Genomic DNA, 26,465 nt, shown 5'->3' on the forward strand with positions numbered 1-26,465 from the left:
TAACTGGCAACAGAATTAATTAAAAAATTGAAGTCAATGCATCCTCTAACTCCTAGACTATATGGCGTTCCTAAAGTTCACAAAGATGGAGTTCCATTTACGCCCTATTGTGGATGGTATCAACTCTCCTACCTATCTGTTGTCTAAGCACCTCGCAAAACTCCTACAACAACAACCCATAATTCAGACACTTATATTAGAAACTCACAACATTTTGTAGAGAAATTAAAAAAGATCTCCATCTCTGAAAACAATCTACTGGCCAGCTTAGATGTCCAATCTTAATTTACAAACATCCCTGTGATAGAAGTCATCACCATTTTAGTATAGTCATTGCCTAACATCAAATTATTTTTATGGAAGAAAACCATTTACCAGCAATTGACTGGCTTGGCAATGGGTAGCCCCCTCTCACCATCTTGTGCTGATCTTTTCATGGAAGATCTCGAAAGTAGAATTTTATCTCAAGTAGACTCCAAACCCACAATATGGTGGAGATATGTGGATGACATCTTCATTGTGTGGAACCACAAAAAAGATGACCTATTTTAATTCCTAAATAAGATCAACTCTTTTCACCATTCAATCAAATTCACTCTGGACCTTGAAAAAGAAAAACAACTGCCATTTCTGGATATCCTAATCAACTAATTAATGACTTATTTGAATTCCTAAATAAGATCAACTCCTTTCACCATTCAATCAAATTCACTCTGGACCTTGAAAAAGAAAAACAACTACCATTTCTGGATATCCTAATTAAGAAGCAAGCTAATAGTCATTTCAACCTCTCAGTTTATAGAAAACCCACGAATACAGGACGTTATTTACACTTCAGCTCCTCCCACCACATTTCTCAAAAACTCAGCATTGTACATATGCTAAAGAAGAGAGCTGTCTGGATTACAACAGATCAAAAAGATCTTCAAGACAAATTGACATTGATATCCAACAACCTCATCTTGAATGGATCCCCGGAGACTTGTTAACAAGATTCTGTTCTCTGATCCACCACAAAGACAACAAGAAGACACTCAATATATTACCACAATCGTCATTCCATACGTGGGGACAGCCTCTAACAAGGTTGCTAAACTCCTCAAACCACAGAAAATAAGAGTGACCTTCAAACCTAAAGATACAATTCATAAACTCTTAAGATCTCCAAAAGACTTCCATCCTTTCTTTAAATATGCTGGAGTTTACAATATCCCATGCTCGTGCGGTTTAAGTTACATCGGCCAAACTTCAAGAAGCCTTGAGATAAGACAGACAGAACACATCAGATATGTCAAAAATAACAGATAAGATATATCAGGCTTATCTTCCCATTTCTCCAGAACCAACTATGTCATTGAGTGGGATAAAAGCTGTATCCCTTACATAGAAGAGGATTACTGCTCTCATATTTTTAAAGAAGCCACAACAGTCGCCCGTTCTGTAGAAAATTTTAATAGGAACCAAGGTTTAATCTTATCCGAGATCTGGAAGACCCTAATTAGATCTATAAACACACAAGAAATGAACTTTAGTACCAACTATAAAACGTTCCTAAACAACAAGTGAAATCATGTACGCGCCACACATGTATTGCACACGTTCAGTGTTGTTTTGTAATTTATAATTAGAATTCTGTTAATGTCTAGTCTGTAACATGTTTTGTTAGCTTTAGTTCCTATCATCAGTCCTGTACTCTGAAGATGCCAACAGCTTAAGTTGGTGAAACTCGTTGGTATTAAAATACTTTTTCTCAGATACATGATCAACATTTCTCAAATAGTCAATTTTACATAAATGATGGCCTGTGGAAGTTGAATGGAATGCCATACCTGATTTATGCTATCTTCTGTTTTCAACGTCTCTTACATATTCAGACATGGGAATCTCCCCTGACCTTCCTGTCTGGCCTACTTAACAAATGCTACAAGAGCAATGAATCTCATAAATGCCAGGATTTTTCATGGGAATGTGAAGGCTTTGATGGATGTAAGAATCTGGAGATTTTAGTAATTGTACAAAAGCCACTTTAATGCTCTATTCTTTGAACAACTTTGTTTGTAACATTCTTGACGTAAGGTAGTGTAATTGCATTCTTAAAATCTTGTTTAAGTAAAGGAGCAGTTGGATGTGCATTAAGAATTTTGTTGATTGTCCTTGGTTCACAACCACTGAGCAAGGTTATGCCTAAGGTAGAGCAGTCCTTCATTCCTGTTAACTGATGTACTGGACATATTGTATGTTTTATTTCGTAATGGTTTAATCATTCCTCTCGTATGTAATGGATGATGATGTGGAGCAGCATGTAAAAATCTTCCAGTTGTGGTAGGTTTTCTGTACACTGAAAGGGACACTCATTTCTCTGTTTTGACAATGCCACCTAGGGATGGCAATTTTTTGTGATCTCCCAGTTCAAGAATGAATTTTATATCGGGAGACAAGCTGTTCAGATAGTCTTTGAAATGAATTAAGTCATCTACTATTTTTGACCAAATAATAAAAGCATCATCAATGCAACATAACCAAGCTTTTGGGTTCTGCTGATGGTTTTGAATAGCATTCATTTAACATATAAAGGTTGGCTATGGCTAGAGATGACGATGGGGGGGGGGGGGGAATGGCAAGTTCTTTATATTCTAAATATTTGTCCTGAAATATGAAAAATGGGTGCTTAAGGGTCAAAGCTATATAAATGGGAGGGGGGGGGACTCCATATAGCCTTTTAAGAAATGTAGGCAACCAACTAGGGCTTCTAATCTAATGTTCAATCATCGCCCTTCTCATGGTGCAGTGTTAGGTATCTATCTGGATGCTGAACGAACAAGGATGGGCTGGTAATTTGGAATATAGCCAAACACTTGTATTCTACTTGGAAAAAACTACAATATAAATGATAGTACAACATGACAGAATTTCATGCTGGCTGAGATATTGCCCAGTTAAACAAGATCCCTGTTTTAGAATTAGGTGAACAGCAAAAAGTCAGCCACTGGAACAAACCAAACTCAACATCAGAGTTCAAGATTGGTACTATAAACATAAGAAGTTTAATGAAAATGAAATGGACTTAGCAGAAGAACTGGATGAGTACCAGATCGACATAATAGGCAGGGACAAAACAAAGAAGACAAAAACAGGTGAGATCTTTCTTAGCAACAAATACAAAATGTTATATTGTATTTGTTGCTATATAAGGAAATAACAATCAGGGGAAAGAGGAAGTAGCTATAGTATTCAACACTAAACACAAGGATAATCTTGAATGGCAGGAAATATCAGAATTGGGGATTGGACAATGGGGGGGGGGACTTATTTGTGCTTATGATCCGACCCAACAGAAGGTTCTACCAAGGATGAAATGGAAGGATTTTTTTGAGGCATTAGATAAAGCAGCTGGCTCAATGAAAAAGGAAAAGTTGATCCTTGTTGGAGATCTAAACAGCAGAATAGGAAATGATTAACAGATATATAGAAATGTTTGGGAAAATTTGGAGAAAAGCATACAGCTAATAATAATGGTAAATGCTTGCTAGATTTCTGTTCAGGACATGGATTAACACTATATTCCAACATAAAAAAGTAACAAATTCACATGGAGAAAAGATGCAAGAAATAAGAAAATTTCAGATGTCTGGAGTAATTACTTTGAAAGACTGCTAAATGAAACAAGCAGTGTCAGCATGATGGTAGAAAACTCCCAACAAGAATGCAGTCCATACTTCAAGTAGAAAAAGTAATCAAAAACCTGAAATGAGGACAGGAGACTGGAGTAGATGAAATTCGACCAGAAATGCTAAAGTATGGAGGTATATAAGTCTTACAGTGGCCTGCACTGCATAGTTCAGAAGGCCAGGACAGAGGGACGAATTTCAGATAATTGGATCATAGTACCCATCGATAAAAAGGGGAAATAAAACTGAACATGCGAATTACAGAGACATTTCTCTACTGAGTGCTCCTGGTAAGATTTATGAAAGTATACTTGAGAAACGACTAAGAACAAGCTGGATTTAGGCCAAATTGAGGTTGTCTAGATAAGGTTTTCACATTAATACATACAGTCGAGAAATGTTGTGAATATAACAAGGATTTGTAAATAAGTTTTATTGATTTCGAAAAGACATATGACAAGGTGCCAAGAGAAAAGCGCTTCAAAACACTATAGTTATATGGTGTAAATGGGACATTATATTAAGCAATACACAGTTTCAAATTAAGCTGTAAGTCAGCAGTTAGAATTGAAGTAGGTAAAATCAGGTGTGTGACAAGGGTGCACATTATCTCTGCTATTAATCATTATCTATATGGATCACATGATGAAAGAAAGTGGTATTAAATCTGATATCAAAATTGGTGATGTTAATCTTAGCTCTTTACTTTATGTGGATCATGTTATACTTCTGAATAAATCCAGCACAAGCCTGCAAGATTTCCTGACTAAATTGAATAACTGTTGTAATAGACATGGTATTAAGGTTAATAAATTAATAACAGACACAGACAATGAAAACAGGCAGACACATTGAAAACATCAACTTGATCTTCAATGGTGAACCTATAGAATACATAAAACATTTCAGCTACTTAGGCAGAATTTTTAGTGAAGACTGTAAATTAAAACTGGAGATAGACAACAGAATCAACAAAGCCAGTATGGTAGGAAGTCAAATGAATAAATTTATATGGAGTAAGAGCGAAATTAGTAAAAATGCTAAATTAGTTGTATACAAGACAGTGTTGAAACCAATTTTAACTTATGGATCTGAGAGCCGGGTTAGAAATAAAACACTTGAACAAAGACAAGAGACCACAGATATGAGAGTCCTGAGAAAGATTAGGGGCATGAACAAACAGCATCAATGGCAATATCATATCAAAAATGAGGGGTATTAGGAAAGAACTTGACTTTGTTAGCATCCAGGAATGTGTTAGCAGAGCTAATCTCAGGTCACTCAAACAGAATGGGAGAGGTTGGTTGGTTGGTTTATAGTTTATTGGTGCAAAAATAGCAAATATCATACCGAGTCATAGTCAATGTTACAGAAATACACAAAGTCAAAGATGTTATATAATATATATATTATATAAATACAAATATATATAATATATTCAAAAAAAAAAATATATATATATATATATACAAAAATTAAGATAAGAAATGCAGTATTTATTGATACATATAAACAAAATTATAGTCAAATGTGTTTGTACAAATTAATCCTTGTAGAAAGTTAAAAGCAACATGCAATCTGCCTGTGTGTATGGTTTGGTGAGATAATTAAAAAGTTCATTCCTGTCTCATTAAAGTGTTGGCAATCCACCAGAATATGACAAATAGTGAGACATATATTGCATTTTTCACAGATGGGTCATCAGCTCTCACTATATAAGAATGTGTAAGATGACTGTGAACTACGTGGGCTGTTCAATAAGTAATAAGACTAATTTTACTGTGGCGAAACCACTCATCATAATATTAATTTCTGTGGAATAAAGAAATGTTGCTGTATGTATTAACAAAAGAGGTTGATATATGGTGTATACGGGCTGATGTGCCAGAGTGTCACGTGACTAAACGCAAGTGCTGATCGACGCGGCTACGAGATGCGACCAGTCTTAGAAATGGAAGCGTCCTTGGAACAGCGTTATGCGATTAAATTTTGTGTATGTTTGCAAAAATCGGCATCGGACACTTTAAACATGATATGCGAAGCTTTCCACGATGAAGCAATGTCGAGGGCAAGTGTTTTTCGCTGTCATAAAACTTTTAAGGAAGGAAGGCAAAATGTGGAAGATCTTGAATGTGAGGGAAGACCTTCAACGTCCATCACAGAGACAATGATCAACACAGCAGCGATTATCATCAAGCACGTCAAAAGGAAGCGTCCATTGCTGAAGAATGGCTTCTTATTGCACCACGATAATGCTAGGCCACATATTGCTGGTTGTGTAGTGGATGTTTTGCAGAAGAACAACACAGATATCCTACCACACCCTCCATACAGTCCTGATCTCGCACCGTGCGATTTCTGGCTGTTTCCTCAGCTCAAGAAACCACTAAGAGGCCGCCATTTCGAAAGCAACAAATCATGTGTAAAAGCTGCGGAGGCAGTTTTGAAAGAACTCTCAAAAAACGGACTCTCACATGTGTTTAAGAAGTGGACGCAACGTTGGGACAAATGCATCCCGTGTTACAGTAGTTACTTCAAAAAAGACCATGTAAATGATGACGATTAAAGGTAATCTGTTTTCTGTATAAATATAGTCTTATTACTTATTGAACAGCCTACTATAAAGAGAAGAGAGTATATGGAGCCTAAGCCTAGTTCTTTATTAGGCCCCATATACTCTCTTCTCTTTATACGTTCACTAGAATGCCAATGCTTAATTTCAAGTGTAGTGTCATATAATTTGTTTGTCAATGCTTCATCCCATGATGACCGCCAATGAGCAATTAGCTTTGATCTTATTAACTGTCTGTAATATGGTACTCTCAAATAGTTGGTGGAGAAAGTATGAGCTGATCTTGCAGATGCATCTGCAGTCTTAATTCCAATGTGGTTGGGAATCCAGTACAACTGAACATCAAAATTAAGGGTTTTTATTTTGTACACACCTCACTGGATGTGGATTATACATAGGAGAAGAGATGGCCTGTAAAGAGCTCAATGTGTATGTATAAATTACACATTTTTGGTTATGGTTTTCTTTTATATGCACAAGTTCAAGCTGAATGGCATGCAACTCTGCTGTATAATTACTGCAATCAGATGGGATCTGGTTGGAGATAAGAATGTCAGGAAACACAGCAGCACAGTCAACACAGGTATCAGTTCTTGAACCATCAGTATAGATAGGGCAAGAAATCAGAGTGTGCTACTCTGTGTGCATTAAATAATTGCAGGTGGAGTATGAGACTTCTGCAGCTAACAAAGTGAGAGGTTGCAGGATGGAATGCAAACCCGCCATGGATGGATGCTGTTATGTTTGGTGTAGACAATGTTGTCAACATTCATATCAAAAAGGACGTATGGCAGTCTGAAATGTGTGATATTGAGTTTCCCAACGTAGAGTAAATAGTCTTGTCCATGTAGTATAATCTAAGATACTATCTTTAGGGCACAATTAAGAGACAATTGTTTCCATCTAAATGATAGAGCCTGTTCATTTGCTACAACATAAAGACACTGAGCGGGAGATGTGTGAAAGCACCAGTGGCTATCCATGTACCCTGATGATGGAAGGGATCCAACCATCGCAGGTTATTCTGTCTTTCAAAACCACAGACTTGAGACCTATAACCCAGCTTTGAATGCATAAGTGCACAATAAAGACAAAGCAATGAAGATCGATTGGCAACCCCCGCCCCCCCACACACATGCTCAGTAGAGGGGACAGTGCGAAGGAGGTTCATTGCACTCTTGCAATTTTCTCTTAGTTGAATGTGTACAAGGAATGTAAGTTTTCTATCAAAGATGATGAGTCCAAGGAATTTGGCTTATACAGCTACTGGAATAACAGTGCGTTTTCGACAAAAGTGAACAGTGACACTTTTTTTTTTGGTTGAAAACCGGAAACCATTACTAAGAGTCCACACAGAAACATGATCAATTACTTGCTGAAGTTGTCTTTCAATTATCCTCATGTTATGAGAGTGACAGTAAATTTAAAGTCATCAACATATAGAGAATTGTCTGTAGTGGGAGGAAGCTGTTCAGTGACTGAGTTAACTTTGATAGCAAAAAGTGTCACACTTAAGACAGAGCCTTGGAGAACACTTTGTTCTTGATGATATAGTTGAGACATACTTCCCACTCTGACTTGTAAAGTTTCCCTGGACAGAAAGCTTTTAACAAATACAAGAAGGTGTCCTCTGAGACCCAGGTTAAAGAGGTATTTTAATATGCCATATCTCAGGCTGTGTAACAAGCTTTCTTTTGCCATGTCAAAGAAAACTGAAACCAGATGTTCTTGCTTCAGAAATGAATCTCTTACACAAGTTTCTAAACAAACCAAATAGTTTAAAGTTGAACGACGTCTACGGAACCCACATTGTGTATTGGAGAGAAAATTGTTGCTTTCTAAATACCAGAAGTCTGCCATTAAGCATTTTCTCTAGTATCTTTCAAAGACAGATGGTCAGAGCAATAGGTCGATAATTAATTTGCTTGTGGGGATATCCCACAAGCAAATGGAATAGTAATGACAGCTGACTTATGAAAAGAATCTGGCAACTCTTCATCTGAAAGTATTCTGATGTACAGAAAGAGAAGGAGATCCACAGAGAATGTGGAAAATGTTTTATCATGTTATAATGGATGTCATCAGGTCTTACTGAAATCAGATGAGACAGCAAAGGAGCTCTTTCTGCTTCCTCCTTAATAAATGGCCAATAGTGTGGCTCAACCACACTGGTAGAAGTTTAGAAGCTGTTTCTCTTGTTGCTCTTTCAATATTAAAAATTTAGGGGGATGTGAAGCTGTTGTTGAGATTCTAACAATTTCTCCCAAAGTGTCAGCAATAGCCTTGGGATCAGCAACGACACATCCACTGTGTTGTGATCAGCAACAACATATCCACTAAGGTAAACAAACAGTATGTTTTGTATCAACCTTTTGTTTTCCCAATTTTATTGCATACAATTTTTGTACTGGCCATTTGATTAATTGGATCCATGATTGTTCTGACTCAGACATCTCACATAATGTGTTTTGGCCTGAGCGCACTTAAAAACTATTATTTTTGATGTGGTGGGGTATTCTATGAAATATAACCATGCTCTATGTTGGTTTTTTTGGCTGTCTGGTTCCTGTGAAGACATTGTGCAAAGAACAGGAAAGTGATCATGTTCATGTATGTTCTCTTCAACATCCCATGTGGGCAGTGGAAGAATGGAAAGGGAGCAGATTGTAAGATTGATTGCAGAATATGAGCAGGTAGGCATATGGAAGGAAGTATTAATACGGCTTCCTGAGCAGTATTTAAGTTGGATAAGATGGAAAGGAGTGATTACCCACTAGGAAAGCTACTCCTCCATGAGAAGAACAACCTCCAGTTCAGTCTTTGAGTACAACAGTGAAATTCCTTAAGGTAGGGTCCTCATTTGGTCTTAAGTATGTTTCCTGTAGACATAAAAGAAAGGTCTGTGTTTCTGCAACAAAATCTTGATATCATTGATATTCTTGTGAAACTCACAACAGTTCCGTTATAAAAATTTTTCTATTGATTTGGGTTTATAGACTTGTCTGGTTTTTGGGAGTTTGATAGCTTACCTTTGTCAGGTTTATATTTATCAACTGTTTTTGGGAAGTATGGACGGCCAGTTTCCATCTCTTCCTCTGATAAAATATTCAATAGGTTTGATGTATTAGGGCCAGTTGGCAAGTTTAATTTACTTTCAGTGGATAATGAAGTATCCATTTTTTCTGTGGGGGATGTCTGGTGGGTTTTCTTTAAGTGATATCTTTGCCATAATTTTTTTGAAAAGTGGGTTCTCATTGAATGGAACCATTTTTGGAGTTGTCTCCGGAGTAAGGCCATAGGTCATGTGATTGATGCGCTCAACAGAGAAGCACTCACAATCATAAGGTTCAGGAATAGTGAAATTATTAGATGGTGGAATAGATATGAGTTTGAGTTGCTGTTGACATTTTCTTAATTGTAACCTTCTCAGCATGCGAGGATCTCAAAGCAGATGTGCTGGTGGTTAGCTTTCTTTTTTACATCCTGATACATGTTTTGGTCTGTTTTAATTTTTTGTATTTCTTTTTCATCTTTCCACTTGATATACAGAGTAAGCTGGACGATCTTCCTAACAGTTGATTGACACATTTAGCTTTTTTTGCAGAGCAAATTTGTTGTCATGCTCTTTACTACCACATCGGGCACACGCAGAACCACGACAGGAAGTTTGGGCTACCCCATATTTCTGATATTTAAAGCATCTTAGCAAATCAGGGATGGACACTAATAGTACAACTGAGATACCCCACTTTTACAGATGTTAGAGACTTAGGTGTATCAAGGACAATGTTCCTGGGTGTATCTAAGTGACTATCCATACGTATCAGGATTCACCTCACACCCATCACTCCCTGATCTTTAAGCTCGGAACATATCTTCTCAACAGGAACATCAAGGAGATTCCATTCTGATATCAGTCCTCTACAGGAAGTGAGTGTTTTATGAGGTGTTACTGTGACTAGTATTCTACCCATTGATGTTGCTCCCAGTAGTTTCTTGGAATGTTGCTGACAATGTTTCCACGAAGATATCATCAGAACTTAATTTCATAACAGTTTTGGGAAGTTCTCCCAGTCCTCTAAACTCTTTTGAATAAAGAAGGGTTACATTTTCCCTATTGGCTTTTCACCTGTTGCATGGATGATCAAAGACACTGGTACATTTATACTAGTATCATATATCTTTTGTTTCTTACTTCTGTTTCAAAATGCTGTTCGGTACTTGATTGGGACTTTGTTAGGACTGCTAAAACGTTTGAGGATGAATAATTTATACTCAAGGAGTTTTTGGTTTGGCACCAGAGCTCTCCACCCACATGGATGCCCACTGCCAGCAAGCAATCGCTGCACTTGGGAGTGGAACGGCAGGGCTACCCCAGATGCTATGCCAGCACTACAGCAAGGCTTAGATCATAACCCTGGACCATGGGATCAGAGACAAGGGTTGTTGACACTTGCAGGCAAGCCCACTAGCTGATTGATTTTGGTCAGGTCATCCAGCCTAAGCAGAGGCCAAAATAGTGAACATACCAGGATCCTCCTTTCTGGCTGTCCATGGGATGCACCACATGACAAATAGGGTGGCAGGGCTTTGGATTCCAGTGATGGTGGTCTGGAAAAAAGGATAGTAAAAAACATTCAGGAGAAGAAGAGCAAAGAATACGGGAAGAAAAGTAACGAAAAAAAGAAAGAATAAAAAGGTCCCCTACACCACGAACAGCTGCTCCACATGGAGAGGAATGGGAAAGATTAGCAAAACAAGTGTTCTTTGCCAGATTAGCAGGAAAAAGACCCAGAGGATGTAGATGGATTGATACAGGAAAAAGAACCTTAAAAGACAAGATTAATTTGGAGGAAAATTTGTTGTTCGGAAGTTAGTAACGGTGTCACCTTTTCATGTACTTCTATCATTATTATCCTGCATGCCTCCTGAGGGTACAGATTAGGAATTTAACGATGAGGAATATGAAAAATGTGTTTCCCATAGTGTTGAATAGTCTTACTATGTCTAGTGTGAAAAGGTTTACAGATCAGATCCAGTGTATCATCCCCAGTTACACTGGTGAAAATACTGACTAAAACTACACTTATTAACATCTTTAACCTTTTCAATAACATTTAAGCTACTCTTCACACACAATTATGTTTTTTCTGTGTGTGGAGTTACCAGGTTCGACAGTTACTTTGCCAAGTTTGAGGTCATGGAATCTCTCATCTACAATTGTCTTTTTTGTCTATTTTTGGTGCTCCAGAAATTCTTGGGACTAATGGATGTTTAGATGATAAAGATTTTTTTAAAAAATTCTTCTGGCCAATTAGGTACCTTTTTGATCAAGTCATTAGTTTTATTATATGCATGCTGTTTCGGATCCAGTGTAAGGATAATAGCTGTTAGAATCTTCTAATAGGATGTCCATTTTTACTAACGCAACCTACATAACAGACGATTTCTATTACACACAGTCCCCCTCCAATCACTTTCCCATAGCTGCTATGTTTCTGCATTATGCTACTAGTGTTTTCATGGTCTTGGGTGTGAGATTAATGTCAAGTTGGGTGGCAAAGGAAACAGGATTGATATCAATACAAAGTGGCTAATATTTCATTATACAAATCTGATTAAGAAGGATACTTTATCTTCTTAATAAGATTTGTATATTGGGTTTTGGTTCAAAAGCATCAAACCATCTTCTAATCTTTGTTTTATCCAACTCTGTTCTTTTATATATTTTCTATAAAAGACTCTTCTCCATATCATTTTCCCCATGGACTATTACTTCTAGATGTTCAAGAAACAGCTTAATACATTCCTTGTTTCATCCTAATACCCTGCAACTCATGGAATGGCACTATTTCTTATAGATATTTCATCATCCCTGGTGTGAGATAATGTCAAGCGGGGTGGAGGGGAAGCAGGATTGCCATCAGTATGAATAAGTTGTTAATGTTTTGTTATACAAATCTTATTAAGACGGATACTTTATCATCTTCTTCTTAATAAGATTTATATAATACCTTAATGATCACTCCAGAGGTACTGATTAGTCTTACTAAATAAGATAATGGAATCACCATTATCAAGATTAAAGCAGCATGCAATTCTGTATTTTGTTCTGTATCCATGGTTAAAAATAACACTGCTGCTATCCAAAATTCCTATTCCTAGTTGGCTTTAATTATTTTGCAATCATTAGCAATACTCTTGCACATTTTCTATCCTCCCTGTCCTCACTGAATATGCTATATCCATCACATATTGTAAGGATATCTTCTTGCAATTCTTGAAAGGATATTCTCTTAGCTAGATCTTGCTTTCATTTTACTTAACCACGCTACCGGCCAGGACGTATATATACGTCCACATTTCCATGGATGCGAAGTGCATATTAAAATTGTAATACCATTGATACCACATTGAAATTTATGATAGATACAAAGCTTTTGCGTATTTGATCTTTAACGTCGGTAAGGTAGTTAATGCTAAAAATTCATCACCTTTATTCCTGATACTTATAAAGTAGTGAACATGTATGACAACTAGCCACCAGCTGATACTCATTCAAATATGAGGATGGTCTGAAAAGTTCTCGGCCTAACAATGAAAAAACGAATTTATAATTTCAAAATTATTTTTATTTTTCAACATAATCTCCCTTAAGATTAATACATTTATTCTAGCGATGCTCCAGTGGCATTATCCCACCCCTATAGTGGTTCTCAGTAAGATCTGCAAAATACCCCTCTACAGCTGCAATCACCTCTTGATTCAAAGAAACACGTTGACCAGCAAGGAAGAGTTTTAGTTTTGGGAAGAGATAGAAGTCAGAGAGAGCCAAATCTGAGGAATAGGGTGGATGTTCCAACAATTAATAATGCAGATTACTTAATTTTCCTATTGCCAAAACACACCTTTGTGCGCAGGTGAATTGTCCTGATGAAAAATGATTTTTTTTCTTCTGCAAACCAGGTCGTTTCTCACGAATTTTTTCATCTAGTCTGGTTAAAAGATTGGAATAATATTCCTCGGTTATTATTTTACCCTTTTCAAGATAATTAAAAAACAAAATTCCTTTAGCATCCCTAAACACCGATGCCATGACCATTCCTGCTGATGGAACCGACTTCTTCTTTGGCACTGAACAACCAGCTTCTGTCCAGTTTTGACTACTGTTTGGATTCTGATGTGTAATGGTAAATCCAAATCTCATCCATAGTAATAAACTGACACACATAATCAGTTTTATTCTTGTTAAAACACTCCAAGCACGGCACCCATCTTGTGCAAAGCGTTTTCATTTGCAATTTTTCATGCAAAATATATCCTAAATGTTCTTTTGAAATGCCTATAGTCTCAGCAATTTCACACACTTTGACTCACTGGTCATCCAATACCATATCGTGCACTTGATCAATGATTTCTGGTGTTGTTGCACTTTTTGGACATCCTTCACGTGAATCAACTTCAAGGCTGGTACGGCCACGTTTAAACTCGGCAGTCCATTTCTTAATTGTCGAAAATGAAGGAGAAGAGTGCCCATAAACTTTTATGAACTTCGAATGAATTTCTTTTGGCATTAAACCTTCTTTCACAAAGAATTTTATAACCGCACGATACTCAATTTTATCCATTTCAGGGGATACACACAACACTTTTGCTTCAGACAGCTGTATAAAACATACTACTTGATAGAATGATTTGCAATTTCACATGGATGTTTATGAAAGATGTACTAACTTAGAACAAAAAAAAAATGTTGCTGATAATGTCGTCATCTATGGTCGAGGACGAGAACTTTTAAGACCACCCTCATAAGTCTTAAAACTTGACTAGTTGCTCACCGAAACAGCCTGAGTTATCACTCCTTTCCTTGTCTGACAAAACTAGTACTAAAAAGAACAAATTACACAATAACTACAATACTGTGGTTATAGTGTAATTTGCTCTCCAAGCTCTCAATGCAGCTAGCCTGTCATATCCAGTTTTCTTGACTACCATATTCACTTTCAGTGAATAACAATTTTTCCAAGCTTCCAGAAACAAATCTAGACCAGTGTAATTCTATTAAGCAAGTACAAATCATTTTTACTATGAAAATTCTCTATACATCCTATTTCTCATATACAGTCTAGTTAATGAATTGCAGTTAATGAGTTGACTAATATATTTCTTATTTTCACAAAGACAGGAGGTCACTATAAAAAAAACATACAGCTTCACATTTCAGCAATGTAAAATAAATAGAAATAGAATATATTAAGGATCCAACCATATTTTAAAGCTGAACATATGTAAAAGCTTTCAAAGGATTCAAACAAGTGACCAGAGAGAATACAAGCCTTGGCATCGGATCTCTTCTTTAGCTTGCACTACTTAAAAGACGCAAACACTGCCAGGCACTTGTATATTTTCGATTTATTAGTTCTTTTATAAAGACTTTTAAACCTTTATCAAATGCACTAATAAAAAATGAATATATGAATGCTTAGGTGATGCTGAGAATTGAATTCTCGTAAGCTGCCTGGTCACATTTTCTAACCTTTCAAAATTTCTACATATATTCAAGCTTTGAAATAAGGTTGCATTCTGGATTTTTTTATATTCTCCATTTTTATTTATAAGATGGCACATTCAATTATTGTACAGTGTTCTGAAAGAAACTGAATTCTCACTCACCCACTTGCTCAATGAAGTCAAAGTAAGTTCAATACGATTAATTTCAATATAAACTGGGATAAGTACAGTGTGCATCCCAGACATATTTTTTTAATCTCAGATATATTCTCTTATTCCACTGAAATTTATTCCTTTGACTTCCTACCCTATCAGCTCTGCGAATTCCGTTGTTAATTTCCATATTCACTTTACCATCTTCGCTCAAAATTGTACCTAAATAGATGAAATGTTTTACTTTCCTACAGGTTTTCCATTCAGGATGCAGTTGATATTTGATTTTCATAACAAATTTATTATAGCAGTTATCCAATTTAGGATAACTAAATTGGGAATCATGTAGACTTCTACTGGATTTATTTAAGAGTGTAACATAAAGTAAAGAGCTGAGATTAACAGCTCCAATTCTGTATTCAAGGACAACTGGGTGACAAGACAAATGGAAGAAGGAGAAGCATAAAACGAGGCTGGTATATTTCAGGTCAAAATCCTATGAAGAAGAATGAAGCAAGGAAATCAGCAAATAAAATATGTTGTTTCATGGTATCAACACTGGATTAACCATTAAGCAAAATAAGCACATGCTTAGGGGACAGAGGGAAGGGGGGCACAACAGAACCCCCCTCCAGCTATCATGCCATTAACTCTCAACTCTTTCACTAACATAGTCAAGTTTAGTTGAAATTTTTGTATTGTATCCTTATCTACCATGTTCGACTTTAATCTGAATTGCTAAAAAAATTTTCTTTCCTATGGTGTCAGAGATAGATCTCGAGTTCAGATAATATCAGATGTTATTTTGCCTTATGGTCTTTGGGAAGATGATTAAAAACGGTTTTTAATAAATTTTTCTATTTGTATCCCCCCCCCCCCCCCATAACAATTTCATTAAGAAATGCATAAAACAGTGTTGAAAATTTGCATTTGTTCTATTGCCCTAGTTACAGATAAATAATTTGCTTATATTTTTATTACTATTAAGTGTTAAATGTAATTCAAAATTTGGTGACAATTTTTTTTTCTATTTGTATAACAAGATTCATTTAATCAATGAATCTTTCATTTATTATATAATATTTATTGTGCAAGAGTGTCTTCTTAAACTTGGATCTAATCTGGACATGTTATAATCATTATTTTCTTTTTTAGGAAGAATTTGATTTTTATGTCTAATAAAGTCTTCTGAAACTTGGACCTTACATGAACAGTTTAGTAATTTTATATATTTTTTAAAAAGGAGGCTCATATTATATAAGCCTCCATAGCTCAGTCGGTATAGATTCCCTTTGGTCGGAAAGTTCTGGGTTCAATTCCCATCTGTGACGTGAGGAACCTTTATCTGGTCTCTTTCAACTAAAGGTGAGTTAGCCAGCCTAATATGGAGGTAGAGGGTTTTTTAATCCAGAAACTCGGGTTTTTTCATCCCTCAGAACAAGCAAACCGGCCTGTGATCACACACAGATCTACAGTCATAAAATACATACTTAACCCCTCACTAGAAGGGCCCAACCAGTCCAAAGGGAAGCCAGAGGAACCCATACAAATAAATAAAATAAAAAATCATATTATATTTTATGCATAGAAAAGTTTTTAAACAAAACTTCTATACCTCCACATTTGAGCATTTCAAGTTAAATATCATCTATACGATATTTAACTTCAAGTTTTGATTCTTATTTTTAGGGGTACCTGTGGCATAGTATAATTATTAAAAGAACACGTAAGACCACAGTAATAACTTTGAATTAATAAAGGTACAGATATTTCATACTAAAACTAATACATCTTCAGTGTCACACAAACAGTTATAGGAATGGAATACAAGTAACGAACATTCGGTGGATCACCTATTAAAATACAATTGTTGCCGTATGCTAGGAAATGATAGAAAATAATAATTATTCTTTAAGATAATTGGTTTTTTTATTGATTACATAAAATAAAAGTCTCCCAGATCTTCGAGAGAGAGACGATCATTTCGATTTAAATTCGGTCGGTGTAAAATAGCTTCACAACTTTCTTAAAAAAGGCGTTCATATTTGAACCTGCATCTATGGAGGAGAATAGCTTTATCCGACTGGATATTATGAGTAGTGTTAATACTGCGTTGTGCTAGACCAGACTTCTGAAGTTTGTTGTATTCAATATAATATTGATATTCCTTAATTCTTTTTACCACAGAACGGCCAGTTTGTCTCCAAAATAAGAAACATCGCATTCACATAGTATTTGGTAACACCAGCCAAAGATACTGTCATTTCAATTGTCATCTGTCATCTCTATCTTTGACTGGTGTTTACCAAATACCATGTGAATGCGATGTTTCTTATTTTGGACAAACTGGCCATTCTGTGGAAAAAAGAATTAAGGAACATCAATATTATATTGAATACAACAAACCTCGGAAGTCTGGTCTAGCACAACACAGTATTAACACTACTCATAATATCCAGTGGGATAAAACTATTCTCCTCCATAGATGCAGGTTCAAATATGAACGCTTTTTTAAAGAAAGTTGCGAAGCTATTTTACACCGACCGAATTTAAATCGAAATGATTGTCTCTCTCCCAAAGATCTGGGAGACTTTTATTTTATGTAATCAATAAAAAAACCAATTATCTTAAAGAATAATTATTATTTTCTATCATTTCCTAGCACGCGGCAACAATTGTATTTTAATAGGTGATCCACCGAATGTTCGTTACTTGTATTCCATTCCTATAACTGTTTGTGTGACACTGAAGATGCACTATTAGTTTTAGTATGAAATATCTGTACCTTTATTAATTAAAAGTTATTACTGTGGTCTTACGTGTTCTTTTAATAATTCAGGTTTTGGTGGCTTTTCTACCTCAACTCTTGAAATTTACTCCTCTTGAATGTTTTCTACCACTGTGCTGGCACTGATTGTTTCATTTAATCTTTCAAAGTAATAAATTTTGCCATCAAGACTATCTATCTTCAGTTTTCATGTTACCTTCATCATCTTTGATTCCATTTAAAAAGCCTTTAATTTGTTTTTAATAAGTTTTTGGTGAATTTTTTTTTCACACACTATTGCACAAATTATGAAGGGTGCTAATTATATACATTTCATTTAGAGACAAAAAGAAAATGGGAGCTTTAAATTTTCTGTACAGAAAAAGTAGTTCTGTTGCTCTGAATATCCACTGGCCTTCACATCAAAAATCAACATCTGTATTCACCAGACCTCACTTACCTTTAACGTTCAAGTAACTCACTATTGTTTTAAAACTGATGATTGTAGTAAAAAACAAACGAACGACATCTCATTTTTTGCCTGCTCTGACAAGGAAGACTGTAACAAATAATTATTTCCTATACTCAAGGAATTAAAAACTGAAACACAGAATTCTCAAATCTGCAAACATGCTTAGGTATTTTTTTTCTTATCTGCCAGATGGTTTCTTCACTGCCTTTCTTAACTGACACTTTGAATCTGCTATCATACGTATAGAGGGGCAAAGTTTATCTTTCCAAAAAAATAATAGCCGCTTTGGCCATAATTTCAAACAAGCTACTGTTTATCACAATAGCTTGAGAATAAAACTCTGTCTTCACATCAACTTACACAGTGTGGGTTGCAACAGTGGCAAAAAATAAACAAATCCAGATCTGATGTCAAAAGGGCAAAATGCAGGAAAGTCACTTCTTGTTCGAACAGTAGTCAAGTCTTCTAGTCCCTTATAAACTCAGTGGGTGCTATTATGTACAACCATGTTTCCACCCTTCTTTTGGATCCACATGGTAATATGCATCAAAACAAGGTTGACCTTCCAGCACTGTTCTTCTGTTCCAACTCATGCAATGATGATCAAGGTAAATCACATCCCTCTTTCTTACTCTGAATGCTCAATGCATGCCTACCCACAGTCTCTCATCAGAAAGAAATCAGAAGAATCCTTAACAGGTTAAACACGTGCAAATCATCTAGTTCTGACAGTATCACTGCCATTGTGCTAAAACTTGTATGACCAAATTAACATGTATCCAATATCACCCTTTCATCTTTTGTCCTTGACTGGCAAAAGCCTACAGCATGGAAAGAAGTGTATATGTTCAGCCAATTTTCCAAAAAAGATGATGAAGGTCAATTAAACTACTGTCAATTTCTCTTACTTTGGTTCTCTGATAAATAATGGTAAAGGTCATCAACAGACATCTTCCACTTGGCAGCCTCCAAAAAATTGTCCCCTTCTGCTTAAGACGTACCCATAATTCAAAGAATCTTGGAATAATGCTCAAACATTTGTTTGGTTGTACCTAAAACCTCACCAAAAATACTTGATGCTATACAGAAGTGGGTGACCAGTTATTTAATGACTGCTCTCTCATTAATTCATTTTCAATAACTTGCTTATGGATGTTCTTTCTGCATTATGTATTCTTTTCGATAGTGCCCCCCCCCCCCCCCCCAAGTCAGTGTTTTGCTGTACTTTCCACCATCAGTTCTCCAGTTTCTTCTAGGGCAGTAATAACATGAGCAGCTGCTGGTCAATATTTACTGTTCAGCTTAAAGCTTACAGAACCAGATTCTCTTCCTTTTATTCAAATCCAGCTCTGTTCTTTGGAACAGACTGTCCCCCTAAAAGAACGTTTTTTGTTCAGTTGTTTAAGAAACACATTACTAGATTCCTTCTTTCTTCTTATTCTTTTTTGCCTAACACACAGCACTGATAAGCTATTTTGCAATCATTTCTGTTTGGGTCTCAGCTATACTATATACAGATAGCTCCTGTTATATGTGGGAGTTGTGTTCTCAAGAATCGTCGCATATATTGAAAATGTCTAAAATTGGAGGCTTCTAATGTGGGATAAAAGAGATTGCATTCCCAAATGAGCAAACTTCTGATATTTCAAGATTAATTTAATCAAATATGCACCTATTTTTCAGACATATTAAGGCATAAGAGTAGTAAATAAAATATTCAGTATGCATAAAACAACCACTAAAGTTGGTTGTTTTATTTTCTTAATTTTCAAAATAAATACATTGTAAACATATTTTAATCACATCCTCTGTAGATGGTTGCTGAAGTTGAAGGCTGCTTTTCAAGAATCTCTCAATGGAAACCTAACTTGCAGTTTTTCTACTTTTGATTGTAAACATTTTTAATCTCCTTTTCCACTTTCGAGCTCCTCATGTGGCCTGATGTATGTTCTTCGAACAGAGCCATGACCTTTATTATGAGAGTTTTTTCAGGCTCAATCTCCACAGAAGTTGACTCAGCAAATAAAGATTCCCTACCAATGTGCCTTTCATAGTCAGAAGACCTTGGATAAGAAACAGTGATAGTCCTTATGTATAGAAAAGAAGCATATATATTCAAAAATGCAGAAAACAAAAGCACGTGGGACAAGAGTTACTGGTATATGGTTGCAATTCATGTGGAATCTTCTAGGATGCACTCATATCTGAAAATCAGCTTAAGAAATAAGGTTTAGCAGCCCAGTCAAATGGAATAAGTGAAATTCCCTGCAGACCAAATTTAAACTGCAGCAGTGATTTTATTCTCCCAGTGCTAGGAAATAATTATACAGAATTTTACATGACAGGGTTAAACTTCACTCCCCTATATACAATTTGATGTAATATAGTACCTACCTCAAAGTTTCTGTTCTGGAGCAGTTGTCTAAAACTTACTCTGCCAAAAATACACTTCCAAGTGCATGTGTCAGAGTAAGAATAAAAGTTGTGTAACTCCCTCTTTCTCATTTAATTTTTTTATGTTTAACTGTAACTTATCTTAAAAATGCCTGCTATCCACTATTAAGCAAGCTTTCTGAAAAAGAAATGTAGTAGTAAAATGGCCACAATTTCACCATTATGAACATAAGCTGTGTTCACTGATGAATCAAAGAAAAAAGATTTGTTCAGAGAGCATAAGTACTGTACTAAAGAAAATTCATCTACTACTAAGTTCTTCCACGACCTGGAGATTTTCAGCCAACCACTGGTTACCTATATTCTTTTAACAGTATCGTTATCAGAGTGATTACTCTTAAGCAGCAGAAAAGCAATTTTGCAAGTCTGTTTCAATTACAAGTTGTTAATGGTCATTAATGAAAGGTTTGCTCAACCAAGAAGATTTTTGCACCTGACTGTGGAACCTGCATTCCTCTGAATACAGACAAGATCAGTATTGCAATTACTATCTATTAGTAGGATAAAAGTAGCCTAAACTCAGTACTGATCTATAGTAAGAAGCAAACATGAAATCAAATTCTTTATATGATAACAGATTTGTTTTACTCATACAATTAGGCTTAAAATGGACCCAGAATGGCAATTTCAGTAGTCACTAAATCAAAATTTTCTGCATCCTAGTAATTCTTTTGTCCCATATTTATATATATTTTTTCAGTTCTCCATAAAAAAATCAGATCTAAAACAATCAGCTGTATGAGTAAAACAGATTTGTTTTACTCATACAATTAGGCTTAAAATGGACCTAGAATGCCAATTTCAATAGTCCCTAATTCAAAATTTTCTGCATCCCAGTAATTCTAACTCTTTTGTCACAAATTTATATATTTTTCAGTTCTCCATCAAAAAATTCAGATTTAACACAACAGTTGGCTGCTTGCAACAACCTAAAACATGCTAGTCTATATTCTATTGAGTACTGAATAGTTAGCTAACAATACCTTACCAAACGAATCATACGGGTCACCATTGGAGCTTGGAACATTCCAGCACCGAATTGTAGTATCCATTCCTCCACTGAAGCACTGCTCCCCAGTAGCACTTAATGCTAAACATAATACAGGTCCACTTTAAAAAAAAGATAAACATGTTATAAATGTATATTGAAAAAACTGCTAAAAACATCTAATGCAAGAAAAAAGTTTTTTTTTAAATATCTGACAATGTAATGGAATATTTTTTGCTATGAGATTTTTATGTTGCAATATATTGGATACTCATGGACTTTTCCCACGGTAATGCAGCTGCAATGTACAAAACAAACAGCATTCATATCCCTTTATGGCACTTCACATAATAAGACATCAATAAAACCAAAAGAAAACAATCTGAAAGAGAAACCTCACAACCTTTAAGAACAAATGATGATTTGGGCAGTGGAACTTTGGACCTAATACCAGTCTCACCCATTGTGTCCCTAACAGGCATGATAGACTGGCAATTTTCTGATAAGATTGTATTATGTATTGACTTAACCCCACACAAATGGTGAAGATCAAATGTTATGCTAACTGGAGCAGGTGCCTGGTTTAAAAAGGTCTGAACTATTTATCAGAAATCTAGATAAAATGCTGAGATGTTTACCTACTGGAACAAATTCTAATTCATCAGAAGTGAAGACAAGCATCAATGTAAGAGTAGTGATGGAAAAGAGGTTAGATATAGAGGAATTAAAGAAATACAATGTCAATACCATTAGTGTTACCAGACTAAAACAAAGGTCAAAAGGCTGAGTACTGCAGGTGTCAAATGGATGAATGAAGGGATTAAGCATGGAATGCAAGGAAGAAGGCACTTTGGAGGCAACATAGATGAATAAGGTCACAGGCAGATGCACAAAGATTATAAAGAGCAGACCAGGAAGTGATTCAGTTAGTAGGGGAAAAGTGAAACATGAGCAGAAATTAAGAAATTGGGCCAATAAAAGTGCTCGAGTTCTTTTGATATGTGGCAAGTAGAGAAAACAGTGATTATAACAAGATGACATTAATAGATTAAAGTGGTTGATTGATAACTGATACATAGGACATAGTCAAGGTATTCATATATGTTAGCAACATATCACCATATAATAACACCTACTTGTTGAGGAAATCCATGTGAATGTCACTATGCATTTTTAACCCTTAATCAGTTGCACCTCTTTTTTTTTGTTACATAATTAATCGGGTCTATTTCACCCCAAAATTAGGGTTACGATATTTCTTTAATTTCTCAATATTTCTCATGAAATGTTGATTATGGTGAGTAAAATGAAGTAAACAAATAATTAATATTGCTTTATTTTTATATTAATTATTAACATTTTTATTCAGTCTTAATTTTCCATACAATTATTGTATCGTACTGAGGAATGCTCATTGCTTCAAAAGCTCTGACATTTTTCACACGTTGACCTTATTTTACAATCCTTCGATCTTGGACATAATACACAGTAGTGTCAACAAATGTAATCATTGCAACTAGAACAAAAAAAAATACTCATGTAAGTAGTCGCATGGAGTCAGAACGTCAGAAATCACTACTTACTTCACAACTGATTGTTCCAAATGGCCGGCACACAACTGATTCGGTGCAGGGGGCAGCAAGAAACTAAGTACTCGAAATCACAACAAAAATCCATCACTGCTTTTGTTAGAAATCAAATTTGAATGACGGTTGAGGTCAAATAAACCCCATTCGACTAATTAAAGGTTAAAGAAATGTTCCAAGGAGTTTATGGCAGCCTTGGCAAACCTGGAACATTTTAGTGAACTCAACAGTCTCCTAGATGAAGTTCATTCTTGGGACAAAGAAGCCACTACAAAGCTAAAACTTTATCATGCTTTACCTCTCAGACTTCATGGTCTTCCCAAGTTACATAAAGAAAATGTTCCATTAAAATTTATAGTGAAAATGAATAGGCTGTTTGACTTATGAACTCTCAAGATATCTATCTAATATCTTCTCTCTGCTTTTACAGGAAACTCTACATCTTTCATTAAAAATTCAGATTAAAAGATTTTGAAGAAAAAAATTTCAGGTTTTTTCCTTACAATCAAAAGATCTTCTAATAAGTTTTCATGTAATTTCACTCTTCATAAACATCCCTGATAGATACAACTGCATTGCTACATAGTGATTTTCCTCCTGATATTGCAAAATTATTTGATTTTGTCATTAATTTGGGATACTTCAGTTGTCAAAACAAACTGTAGCAGATAGAAGGAACAAATATTGGGTCTTCCATTTTCCCTACTTTAGCTAATTACAGTAGCGAACAAATTGATCCAAACACATATTTTAAAGAAAAATTTTAATGTTGCAAGAAAATAAGTACAAAAATTAAACTCCAACTTTACCTAATAATTTATATGTGCTCCTCTGTTCCTAATGAGTTCATTAATTTGCTCAGGCATGGATTCTACCAGTGTAGAATACATTTTTCTTATTTCTGAATCTTGAAACCATACTTTTATAACAGATTGTATTAAGTTAGCCTTCGTATCACAATTTCATTTTTAGTCTCTTTTTCACTATGGCCCACAAATTTTCTATAGGGTTTTTCTATAGAACTACTCTGGCCAATTGGATGTTGTGATTTTTGAAAAATTCTTTCACTTTTTTTGAAGTGTGGCATGGAGCAAGATCCTGTTGGAAGATGAGTTCTTTGTCTTTCTGGATCTACTCTTTTCTCCAATACTTTTATGTATTGGTCACTTTTCATTATATCATCAACAGCACAAGTGATCCTGGACCGCCATGTGTAAAACAACCCCAGAATATCTTTTTAGTTGGATGTTTAGGAGCTTGTTAAAAGTGGGAAGGAGAAGTCTTCTCAGCTGCTGATTTGTGAACATAGGATACTCGCTCCCCTTGGACAAAGAAATGATTATCATCTGAAAATATGACTTTCTTCTACTTCTTAACAGTCCAATCATTGTACACTTTTGCCCACCTAAGCATCTTTTTCTGCATGGTCTTTATCAACAGTTGTATTTTTTCCCCGTCTGCAGGGGTTCCTCCCTGCTTCCAACAACCTTCAACGGACTGTATATCAGAAACATTAATCATACTCACTACAAATCTCTATTTAAGTCTACAGCAGACCATCTTGAATTCATTTCGTTTATCTTAACTAGTAAACAACCTTGAGTCAGTGTAGTTTTCCTTTTTTGCCCACTTTTTCTGTCAGGACAAAAAGGTACCTGTCTCCCTAAACCTCTTTAAATTGCATTAACAGTACCCAAAACGAGACTACACTCATTGGCTCTTTTGTCTTTTAGTCAAATGAGCCACTGAGTGTAATGTCGAAATGGATGTGTGCTTGAGAAAGAGTACATATTTTTGAATGCTTTCTTGGAGATGTACCCATTTTACAGCTACAAAAAATGAATAAAACACTATGAATGTCAATGTCTTTACCCTATTAATAAACATCGTAGAGACAGTTAAAACACGCAGCACTCAACCAAAATAGTGAACTGAAACCAAAACCAAAATTATGAATTGAAACAAAAAACTAAATTCGGTTAGTTTTTTATTAATTTGTTCACTACAATACTTCACAGAACATTTTGAACAAAATATTCTCAATGTTTTTCACCTAATCCATCAATATGGTACAGATATGTTGAGGACATTTTTGCTGTATGGAGCTCGTCTTTGTCTGATCTCCATGAATTTCCTGAGAAAATTAATTCAGTAAATGCAAGAATCAAATTTACACTAAAAGGAGAAGATAAGAACTGGATGCATTCTGCATCAACCTAATTGCAGACTACAGTTCTCAATATACAGAAAACCAACTCATACTGGCAAATACATTAATGATAACTTACATCATCAACCCTATCAGAAATATGAATTTATCTAAAACTCAAGACCTAAGAGAAAGAATTCATCATAAAATATGGTTCATCATAAAATATTTAGCTGCCAGAACTTATATTTGTTCTACTGATTCTCTTCTAAACAATGAACTGTATATCATCAGAGCTATCTTCATTTCCAAGGCAAAAATTATCCATAAAATAATCAATTATTATTGTCTTTATCTTAATGTTCCTTGAGAAGAAGTTTCTAGAATTTGTCTTCCATATGTTAAAGGACTATAAGAAAAAATAGCAAGATATCTTCACCAGAAAGACCTACAAGTCTCTTTCCATATCGTAAACTTAATATCTTTATTGTCTCTCCAAAAAACAAATATCTTCCTCTCTTATCTGGGAGTTTACAGAATGTTCTTGCACCCTATGTTATTATGGACAAACTAGCCATTCCATACATATTCATCTTGAAGAAAATCAAAAATATATTTCACTTAAAGAGCCCAATAAATCTGATTTAGCAATACATGCCTTGTCTACAAAACATAGAATTCAGCCAATAATACTAAAGTTCTACACAAAAGTTATTCTTCTGAAAAGATTATATAAAGAAAGCTGAAGCACACATTCACAATCCTAACCTTAACAAAAAATTATTGAATTAAATTTTTTCAATTTTGTGAAGTTATCCTAATACTCACCATTAACGTGTTTCATAAAAAGTGTAATTAATTATTCATTGATATCAATTAATGTAGATGGTGTTATCTTCCTGCAGATGATAATGCTTATATCACACACTTTCAATTCAGTCGATGTTGTTTTTATGTTTATCTCTTCTTACTGTAGTATATAGAAAATGGCTATGAAACATAGCCCAAAATTCAACAGAAATAAATAATATATTTACATAAGTGACTTCCATAATTATTATTATAATGTCTTCCACTTACATCTTCATTTTTAAATCAATTTGTTTATTAATGATAATTAGATAGGTTTAAGTGGAAGTATGCAA

General features: G+C 35.2%; 1 protein-coding gene across 5 annotated transcripts in view; it reads right to left on the bottom strand.

The window, feature by feature from the left end:
• The window catches only part of Cka (Connector of kinase to AP-1), a 570,985-nt gene that overhangs the window by 137,880 nt on the left and 406,640 nt on the right, over nucleotides 1–26,465 (bottom strand). For all 5 annotated transcript variants that reach the window (XM_090399493.1, XM_090399496.1, XM_090399494.1 and 2 more), the window contains one exon: nucleotides 21,586–21,707. In XM_090399493.1, coding sequence (XP_090255619.1) covers nucleotides 21,586–21,707 — 122 coding nt within the window. The remainder of the gene's footprint in view (nucleotides 1–21,585; nucleotides 21,708–26,465) is intronic.

This window comes from Typopeltis vanoorti, chromosome 10 (assembly GCF_054136105.1).
Source record: "Typopeltis vanoorti isolate ZY-2024b chromosome 10, IOZ_Tvanoo_1.0, whole genome shotgun sequence".
Taxonomy (NCBI): domain Eukaryota; kingdom Metazoa; phylum Arthropoda; class Arachnida; order Uropygi; family Thelyphonidae; genus Typopeltis; species Typopeltis vanoorti.